The 10956-nt window shown below is 35.0% G+C and overlaps 1 protein-coding gene across 1 annotated transcript; it reads right to left on the bottom strand.

Annotated features, from left to right (window-relative positions):
• Nucleotides 1–1647: 1647 nt before the first annotated feature.
• LOC132010450 (olfactory receptor 4C11-like) lies at nt 1648–2580 on the bottom strand. The gene has a single exon (XM_059388309.1). The coding sequence runs from the start codon at nt 2578–2580 to the stop codon at nt 1648–1650; it is 933 nt and encodes a 310-aa protein (XP_059244292.1).
• Nucleotides 2581–10956: the final 8376 nt, after the last annotated feature.

Here is a 10956-nt window from a genome sequence, read left to right as displayed (position 1 = left end):
TTTATTTATTTTTCAAGTTTTTATTTCAATTACAGTTAGTTAACATAGAGTGTAGTATGATTTCCAGGTGTACAATTTAGAGATTTAACACTTACATACCATACCAAGTGCTCATCACGACATGTCCAGTCATTAATCCCCATCACCTATTTAACCCCTCCTTCTAGACACCTCCCTTCTGGTGACCATCTGGCTGTTTTCTATAGTTAAGAACCCATTTTTTGATTTGCCCACCTCTCTCTGTTTTTCCCTATACCCATTGTTTTCTTAATTTCCACACGAGTGAAATCATGTGCTTTTTCTCTTTCATTGACTGACTTGATTAGCTTAGCCTAACAGTCTCTAGCTCAAACCTTGTCATTGCAAATGGCATGATCTCATTTTTTTTAATGGCTGATAATACCCCATGTCTTTTCCATTCATCATTCAATGGAAACTTGGGCTGTGTCCTTAGTTTTGCTATTGTAGATAATGCTGGTATAAACTTCAAGGGCATGTACACCTTTGAATTAACACTCTTGTACTCTCTGCAATCAAGGAGTTAACAATTCATGACAATATCCCTGGAATGCACATATTCAAGGCACGGTTGGTATGCTCTGTTAACTATGAACAATAAAATTCTACTGGCAATTCTACCTTGTCAATCCACAGTACCACTTTACTAGGAAGGGACAAACAGAGAAACAAAGTAGCTTCCTGCTGCAAAAGCAAGTTCATTCCAACTCCATTAACTAGAGATATTCAAGTGAGTATTTCTGAATGCCTCTGGTAATTTCTTTTACTCCATTTATAAAACAGCAGTAAATGAAATAATATGCTTCCCCTCCCCCTGTCAAACTGGGTTCTACTTTTCTGTACATCAGTGTCAAAAAATATGGTTTACCTGATGTATTTTATATTATTATTTAGTTTTGACAACATACATTATTTTGTTTCTTTTCCTTTTAGAGTTGTAGAAATCCCTTGTGGATCCTATATACAAATCATAAAACTTAGCTGAATATCTTCAGGCCATGTAATGCTATATTTAAAAAATCCCATACATAATGCTTCAATTATTCTGATTGTCAAAGGAAAAAATAAGGAGAATAGTAATAATAATGTATTATGAATAATAAATTATATATATATAATATATATATATTATATATATATATATATGTATATATATATATATATATCTTTTGGTGTGGGGTTCACCATTATGGAAACTTTTTAAATGAATGAATGTTATAATAAAAATAATTCTTAACACACATACTTAGTTCCTTTGCTCTGATGTGTTCAAGAAATAATTTATTTGAAATTTTCTATAGAGAGAATTACAAATCTTAGAGAATATGCTCTTTTTTATTGATGAATACTCATTGTTTGAACAGTTGTCATTGTGTATATCTTTCTTCTTATCAAACCACAGTGTAGACTGAAATGTGAGTATTTCATAATCAACAATGTCAGAAGTGAACTCTCAGGAGAGGTAAGAACCTGGTTGGCATTATGAGGGAAGCTACAAGTTTGAGGGCAGAAGTACAGTAAAAATTAAGGAAATCAGGTGCATTGTCATAGAGTATGTTGGGTAAGTGAGGATATACACTATTATATTTGATATCAGTACAGATTAAAGAATCCACAAAAACCCTTAATTCATCTCTTTCTTTCTGAGGTAGTTTTGATATGCCATAGCTTTCTCATGGCATTTTTCACTTCTGCATTCCTCAGTGTGTAGATGAATGGGTTGAGAAAAGGGGTCCCAATAGTATAAAATACGGACACCATCTTGTCCATAGGGAAAGTGGTCTGGGGGCGTGCATATATGAATACACATGGACCAAAGAATAAGACTACTACAATGATATGAGTAATACAGGTGGAGAGAGCTTTTCTCCTCCCTTCTGCACTGTGACTTCTCAGTGAATGCAAGATGACAGTGTATGATATTATCAGAAACACAAAACTGCCTGTGCAAATGCTCCCACTGTTAGACACCCATTCTATGTTGATCATATAAGTGTCCATGCATGCAAGCTTTAACAAGGGCTGCAAATCACAGCAGTAATGATTAATCAAATTGGGCCCACAGAAAGGCAATTTCAAGGCCGGCATTAACTCAGCAAGGGAATGGATAAAAGCCCCTACCCATGCAAGAATGATCAGGATTGTGCAAACCTGCCGTCTCATGATGGTTGGGTAATGTAAGGGCTTACAAATAGCCACATAGCGATCAATAGCCATGAGGATGAGAACAAAGACCTCCATGGAGCCAAAGAAATGCATTGCAAAGACTTGAGTCATGCACTCATGGTAAGATATGGTTCTTTGTGCAGAGAGTGAATCCACAATTAGTCTTGGGGCTGTTGTAGTTGAGAAGCAGGAATCAGCAAGGGACAAATGAAATAGGAAAAAGTACATGGGGCTCCCAAGTGTGCGGCTGGACTTGATGGTAACAATAATGAGCAAATTCCCTACCACAGTTCCGGAATAAAAAATGAAGAATATTACAAATACCATCTTCTTTTTCATTGGATCTTGGGTCAATCCTAGCAGTATGAACTCAGTAACAGTGTTATTTTGCTCCATTATTTCAAGCCAACTGGAGAAAATGCTGGTTAGAAATAATTAATCTGCAGAGAAGGAAAAATTAGGAAATGAATACTCCATGTGGAGGTCAAATCCATATGATTGTTCATGGAAGGGTCACTTACCAGTGGGCAATCCCTTATCTTCTGTGTTGTTTTCCCTTGAATAACGCAGGAATCATAATATTTATTCACACTCTATTCAGCTGATTGCTTATGGAAACAAGGAAATATATTAATAATGAGAAAGTACCCAATTCTTCAGACATAATAAACATTTACTTAATGAATTTATTACAAGAGAGTATCTTTATGAGCTGAATATCTTTTGTTATTTTACATCATGGACCCATTAATGTAGAATGTTGCAAAAAGGAGAAAACTCATGCATGATATGCATAATTGCTTTCATACTTTTTTGAGCTTGGTAGATATTTATAAAGTATCTTCTAGTAAATATTCTAAACATTCAATAAATGACATGGAAACTTTTAATATTTTTTTTTGTTGTTTGTTTGTTTGTTTGTTTAATGAAACATATGAGAGAGAGAGAGTGAGACAGGGTGAGGGAAAGAGAGAAAAAGGACAAGAGAGAAATAAGAAATATTTTAGCAGTGAATGTTTGGTCAATTCGTTTAGTCCATTATTAAGTTTATTTTGATCAGTTCCCTTGACTAAATTTATTTCCTTTTACTTTAACTCTCTATAATTTATAGTTGCTTATAGTTGTGAATTCAGCTTCTATCATAACATTTTGTACTTTTTACATTATCCTATGTTGTCCAAAGTAGAATTCTTCACTTCATCCAGTATTTTGATGGGTCTTTCTGCATATTTTCTTAAAGCACAAAAAGAGACTGATTCTAAAATAAAGGATAAATAGGGAACGTTTGGCATAAATCAAAATATTGTTTCAAATTTCGTGTTATTTTAAGCACCAGGGATTTAGACAATGAGATAAAGAAACTGCAGATCATAGCTAAAACTTTTTCATATGATTCTTGGAACACATGTTCTTGCAAGTTCCATGCCCTGACTACAGTAAAAGATAGAAACAGGAAAGGAATGAAAATTCATTTATATATACCAAACTGGAAAAATCCTTTTCTGTCTTCATCACTTATATTTTCCATATAATTGAATAATTAAATGTGTAAGTGTCAAGGCATTTAAGTCTATTCATCACCTGTACTGCAGACAAAAGCATAATTTTCTCAAATATAAAAGGATCTCAGAGACTGAAAACACAATCCATATGGTGTCTGGGTAGCTCAGTTGGTTAAATATTTGACTCTTTATTTCCACTCAGGTCATGATCTCAGGGTTTTGGAATCCAGCCCCATGCTCGGTTTTGTGCTGGGGATGGAGCCTGTTTAAGTTTCTATCTCTCCTTCTTCCTATATCCCTTTTCTGCTTTTGTGTTCTCTCCCTCTAAATAAATCACAAAAATTAAAAAAAAACAACAACAGTTAAAATAAAAATGGGCAAAAGAACTGACCTCAAAGGAACTCTTCTTATTAGGAATAATATGAAAAGATTATCAATTTCTTTAATAGAAAAATACATTCCATTCAAATCCAATTATTTATCTTTTCACTTAGATTAAAAAAAATGACATGCTTTTTGTTTGTTTTGTTTTTGTTTTGGTCAGGTTACTTTTTTATTGATTGCATTAGAACAAATGACAGTTTTGATAAACGTCTCTTAACAAATAGTTCTGAAAATAATGTTGGAACAATTGATTCCACACATTCTTTGGAGGAGTTTAAGGGGATACAATCTCTCTTGGGGTGATTTTTAGCATTGATGATATTTCAATGTCACATAGACACAGGTCTAGTGTTTGCATTTGCTGCCAATAATCTCACTTGTAGGCAGGAAGATCATCACAGAAATCCTTTCTATATTGACCAAATGTAAGAGACAACGTCAATGCCCACTGGAAGGAAGCAAAATGATTCAGGGATGGTATTTTATGTAATCATCAAACAAAGGGAAGTAGATATATATGCAATGGTTTCTAAGATATGTTTTAAAGGGGCAGAGTTCAGGATTGTCTGTTGAAGATGGTAATATTTGAATTAACAGCTGAATAATATCACAAACACACATACACAGGAGTTATATCAATTAACTGTATTTACAAGAGTATTGAGATAGCATATGAGTGGCCTCAGGGTGGGGAAATTGTTTGCTTGGAATCAAAGTTAGGATGATGACTTACCTTTGAAAATATTCTCATTGGTAGTTGAAAATCTGACATAGTGGTGCTGCAACAAAATAAAGCTTCTTAAAGACCTTCTCTTAGTAGATGGTTTATTACTGGCTTTGGCATATTACTGGTACATAACAACTGTATTCTGACACAGGCTGCAGAAACAGCAAAATTTCTAGGGTTAGAGTAAGATTTAAATGTCTGTGTAAGAGGGTGAGTCACTGTAGAGACAGTTCTGGACTCAGGGGTCTTTACCACATCATGCCCCCACCACACTGGCATTCACTATCTGTTCCCCTACACTCTCAGGAGTTTGCCAAATATGCTTTTTGTCCAACTCTTCAGCAAACAGGAGTGAAAACTTGTCTCTAGATTCTAGCATTTAAGTATGATAAAGCAATGTCTGTCCATCCATTCATCCATACTTCTACCTATCAATTTATTACATTTCTATCATCCATCTACCTATCATACATCTATCAATCAATCTATCTTTCTATAATCTATTACCTATCATCTGTCTTACAAAGATACAGACTGAAAGATTTGTATAGTTCAAATAAGAATAGATATGAGTGGCACTCATTCTAAACAAGCAACATAAGGATTGTAATCTTTATCTGTTCATTGCTGAATTCAGGCATCTAGAAAAAATGTACATATTTAATAATAAGTATTCATAAAGTCAATGAAATAATTAAGAGAATCTCCTATTGATACAACCCAATAGTATTCAGTCCTTCAATACTCTGGTACCACTGAATAGGTAAGCCTACTACATCCCAAGTAAAATTATCATCTCCATGGAGTATCCTGGAACACTGGACTAGATACAATTTTTATTTACCTCTCTCTCCACCAGGAGCTACTGAATATTTCTTTTATTCTGTCTTCTTAGTTTACATTGTCAAAGCACTTGTAGAAAATTCCCTAAACTTTCTATCCTTCCACAAATGCTTTTTATGTGTTAGGTGCACATTTGACATAGATCAGATGAATTTTCTCAAGAGTATGAAATACAACTAAGTTAATCCCCAACACAAACTCAACAGTTGTGTTAAGAGCTTAGGCAAAGGGTAGGATGGTCAGTCATTCTCTTTTCTTCTCAATGTAATTTGGTGAAACTTTACTCCAATGGGAATTTTAAAAAGTGCTTCTAAAATTCTGTTTGATTTCTTTTGATGTCACTGAGGCTCAGGTTCTCACCTGCATGCCAGAAGACAAAGTCAGCCCAGGATTCTCTTCCACACTTTCTCATATCCACTCTCATTTGTAATTTTGACAGGGACATATTTGTCTTTTGCCTTTCCTACAGCAGTATTTAAACATGAGTGATGCAAAATATAGGAGTCTGAGGAGGTTATTCCCTAAAGTGTTCCTTCTCTTTTAATTAAGACACATGAGCTAGATGTGATAAGAACTTAATCTTCACTATGTATTAATGGATTTTTGGGGAAAGGTGACCTCTTCTTGCAATTAAAGTGTTTTTTTTAAGTGGGCCATAAATGACAAGTTTTGACTAGAATAATAATACAAAAAAAAAAAAAAGATTATCTAATGATCTAGTGGCATGAACTTGGTTCCTGATATATTTATCCAAAAAAAAATAATAATAATTAGGATTTCTTAATCAAAAGGCTGATTCTAGGTCTCAGGTGGGGAATATACAAGATGAACTGGCAAGAATGTGATAACACACACACACACAGGTAACTTACACTGTGATAAGTATATGTGAAAGGGACACAAGAGCCACTGGAAAGAGCCCACAATGCTAGAGCTAGAAAGGAATTGAACAACAAAATAAATAACACAAATTCTTATATAACTCAAAGTGTAAAAAATCCACACGTTTGTAGTAATATGAACACTTAAATAAATAGCTAATGAATAGGGAATAATAAAGAAAGTTTCCATTAAAATTCTTATTAATTATTTGTTGGTATTCTGCTCTCAAAGGGTTATAGGATAACACTCCATCTCTTATTTGTGGGCTGCACACAAGTGAACTCCTTCCAGAAGGCACACTGTGGAATGCAGCAGGGGAAGTAATTTTACAGAGGAGCAATGTGACAAGCACTACATCAACCAGGTGATCAAGGTTAACCTGAAGGATGATGAGTCACAATGAAAGTATATACCCGTTGGCATGATGCGATGGAAATGGCACTTTGCTTCTGTGACTCCTCTCCCAAAAACCCATAACCCCAGTCTGAACTTAAATAAAACATCAAACCCCAAATAAATGTTTTTATATAAAATGTCTCACTAGTTCTCCTCAAAACTTTCAAGTTTATCAAAAACAAGAAAAGTTGAACAGAATTATTGTGGTGAGCACTGAGTAAGCTCTCGAATTGCAGAATCATATTACACAAGTGAAACTATTATAACCTTGTATTTTCAACATAACTGAAATAAATCAACAAAAGGATATTCAGAGAAACTGTCAGTGTCTGGAGGTATTGAAGAAGACATGACGATACACAGTTTATTTCACATAATATGTCATCAGAGTATATCTGTGTTGAGCATGGGTCAGAAATTTCTTCCTTTTCCATGCTGAATAATATTCCACTGTATGCTTTCCACATTTTGTTTATTCATACGTTGATGGACACATGGGTTGCTTACATATTTGGGCTACCATGATTAATGCTGATATGGGCATGAGGGTACACATGTCCCTCCCAGTTCCCACTTCCAGTGCTTTTGCTATATTCCCAGAAGTGGAAATGCTGGATCACTTGGTCATTATTGTTAACGTCTGAAGAAGGTCTTATTGCCTTTCACAGTGGCTTCAACATTTTTATATTCTTATGGACTTAGTGTGCATGAATGTGTTTAGTGATGTTGAATATCTTTTCCTGGTGCTCATTGCTCATGTATATTTTTGGAGAAATGTTTATTCACCTTTTGTTGATATTCAGTTGTAGGAATTCCATGAATTGTGTTTCATTCTGTTGATTGTGGCCTTTGATGCATAGAATTTTCTTTTTTTAATTTTGAGGTAGTTTAAATTATGTGTTCATTTCTTCTGTAACTTGTGTTTGTTTGTTTTTTTTTTTTTTTTTTTTTTGGTGTCGTATTCAAGAAATTTTTTCCTAAGTTAATGTCCTGAATCATTTATTTCATTTATATTTTATTCTTTTTTGGTTGTTGTGTTCAGCTAACCAACATAAAATACATCATTAGTTTTTCCTTCTAATCATTTTATAGTTTTATTCTTATACTTAATTCTTTGATCCATTTGGAGTTTATTTGGAGTGTAATTTAAGGATCTGCCTTTATTCTTTTTTTAAAAGATTTTATTTATTTGACAGAGAGGGAGAAATCACAAGTAGGCAGAGAGGCAAGCAGAGAGTGAGGGGGGAAGCAGGATACCTGCTGAGCAGAGAGCCCGATGTGCAGTTCAATCACCAGACCTTGAGACCATGACCTGAGTGGAAGCCACAGGCTTAATCCACTGAGTCACCCAGGCACCCCTGCCTTCCTTATTTTGCATATCTAGTGTTCTTTTGCATAACTAGATTTTGAATATCTAGTTTAGCTAAACTATTTGCTGAAAACACTATTCTTTCCTTTTGGATGGTGTTGGCACCCTTGAAGAAATTCAGTTGACCATATAAGGGATGGTACATTTCTGGGCTCTGCAGTTTATTCCATTTTGCTGTTCCTGGCTTAATGCCATGACCATAGTTTTGATTACATAGCTTTATAAAAATTATTAAATCAGGATATGTGGAGCATACAAATTTTTCTTTACAAGAATTTTTATTTGATTAAAGATCAAACTTTCAGTTGATTTTTTTATGTTTGCAAAAATTATCATTGGAGCTTCTAATAGGGATAGCATAACATGGATATTGTTCAGATACTATTGACATCTGAATGATATTGAGTCTCTTGATCCAAGAAGATCTGATATCTCTCTGTACACACACACACACACACACACACACACACACACACACACTAATTTGCTTTTGTGTATATGGAATATGGAATCTGGAAAGTGCAAAATCTGCATAAAATAAGTCCCCTTTTGAGTCTAAACACCATAAACTTCAGTTAACCAGAAAGAGTCGATGTCCTAGTTCAGGTCCATAGGCAGGAGGCTAGTGTAAAATCAGGGAAAAGTTAATGTGTCAGAGGGCAAGTCATCAGACAAGAAGAGCTAATGGTTCAGTCTGAAAGCTCTCAGGCAGGAGAATTCCCTTTCACTCAGGGGAGGTTAGCATTTTGTAAGGGTCAGGCCTTCATTTCATTAGATGAGGACCCTATATTAGTGAGAACAATCTACTTATTTCATTCTGCCAACTCAAAAGTTCTTATCATCCAGAAGAATCTCATAGTCATAATTGAAAAAAATAATCAAGGCACTATCTGAGCACCCTGTGGTCTATGAAAGTTAGCACATAAATTTAACCATTGGAAGCCCATTAATTACCCTGTAGTACCGATACACATCTCTGTAAATCATACTTAACCTCCAATAAACACTACAAATGGTTATAATACAAACTAACATCATATATCAATCCTGTAAAAAAACAAAAATACACTAAAACATCCACAATAATAAAAAGTAAAGTTTTGTGGTGATTTTGAGTTTCTCCTTGATATTTAGTTAGTTAAAAACTATGATGGAAAATAAAATACTAAAATGTAGGGCAGAATATCAATATATCTTCAGTTTCATGAAAAGGTAATAAGAAAGGGAAGAAAACAAAGACTTTTTCTTTATATATATTCAGACACAGAAGTGTCATAATACAAATAGTACTATTCATAATGCAAGGAGTAAATACAATAATTACAGTCTTCATTTTTGTAACAGCCACATGGTTTATTTATAATTACTTCCATCTGTTACCCATTCAGGTTTTAATGTGCCCTCAGCAAATACCAAAGCTGCTTGTGGTTCTTTAGATTTTGGAGTGGCACAAATCTTCATTACTGAAGGTTCTGGGAAATTAGTAGTTCTTTGTGGATAGGATTGCTATAGTTTTATAGACCTTATCACAGAACATGATAACTACAGGAACTCCAGTATTCTAGCTCTGCTCTTCGTTACCTCTGTTGTGGAGAAGTAGTCCGATTTCTCATTGGTTGTCAGGATCATTCACCCCAACCAGCACAGAAACCTCTTTGCCTATTGATTTAAAGGCATAAGCTACCCAAAATGGTAAGGCAGAGGTCTTAACACTCTTTTCCAAAAAAATCGCCATCAGGGAGATTCAAATTAAAACCACATTGAGATATCACCTTACACCAGTTAGAATGGCCAAAATTAACAAGACAGGAAACAACATGTGTTGGAGGGGATGTGGAGAAAGGGGAACCCTCTTACACTGTTGGTGGGAATGCAAGTTGGTGCAGCCATTTGGAGAACAGTGTGGAGAACCTCAAGAAATTAAAAATAGAACTTCCCTACGACCCTGCCATTGCACTACTGGGTATTTACCCCAAAGATACAGATGTAGTAAAAAGAAAGGCCATCTGTACCCCAATGTTTATAGCAGCAATGGCCATGGTCGCCAAATTACGGAAAGAACCAAGATGCCCTTCAACGGACGAATGGATAAGGAAGATGTGGTCCATATACACTATGGAGTATTATGCCTCTATCAGAAAGGACAAATACCCAACTTTTGTAGCAACATGGACGGGACTGGAAGAGATTATGCTGAGTGAAATAAGTCAAGCCGAGAGAGTCAATAATCATATGGTTTCACTTATTTGTGGAGCATAACAAATAGCATGGAGGACATGGGGAGATAGAGAGGAGAAGGAAGTTGGGGGAAATTGGAAGGGGAGGTGAACCATGAGAGACTATGGATTCTGAAAAACAATATGAGGGTTTTGAAGAGGTGGAGGGTGGAGATCAGGGCACCAGGTGGTGGGTATTGTAGAGGGCACAGATTGCATGGAGCACTGGGTATGGTGCAAAAACAATGAATACTGTTATGCTGAAAATAAATAAAAAATAAATTTAAAAAACTCGCGTTGTGTATCATGTTGGAAGCATTTCTCTCTTTAGAATAAACACTTCAAAGCAAGAAGAGGATAAGCAAAGGGGAATAGGAAGCAAAATTTTGCTAGTGGGTCACTAAGAGTAACAATGTGTGTTGCTTCTCCCATTTCTAGTTTTTGATTATAGGA

The sequence above is a fragment of the Mustela nigripes genome, chromosome 1 (genome assembly GCF_022355385.1).
Source record: "Mustela nigripes isolate SB6536 chromosome 1, MUSNIG.SB6536, whole genome shotgun sequence".
Taxonomy (NCBI): Eukaryota; Metazoa; Chordata; class Mammalia; order Carnivora; family Mustelidae; genus Mustela; species Mustela nigripes.
Note: the sequence above shows the minus strand (reverse complement) of the source record. Positions and strands in the feature narration are given on the sequence as shown.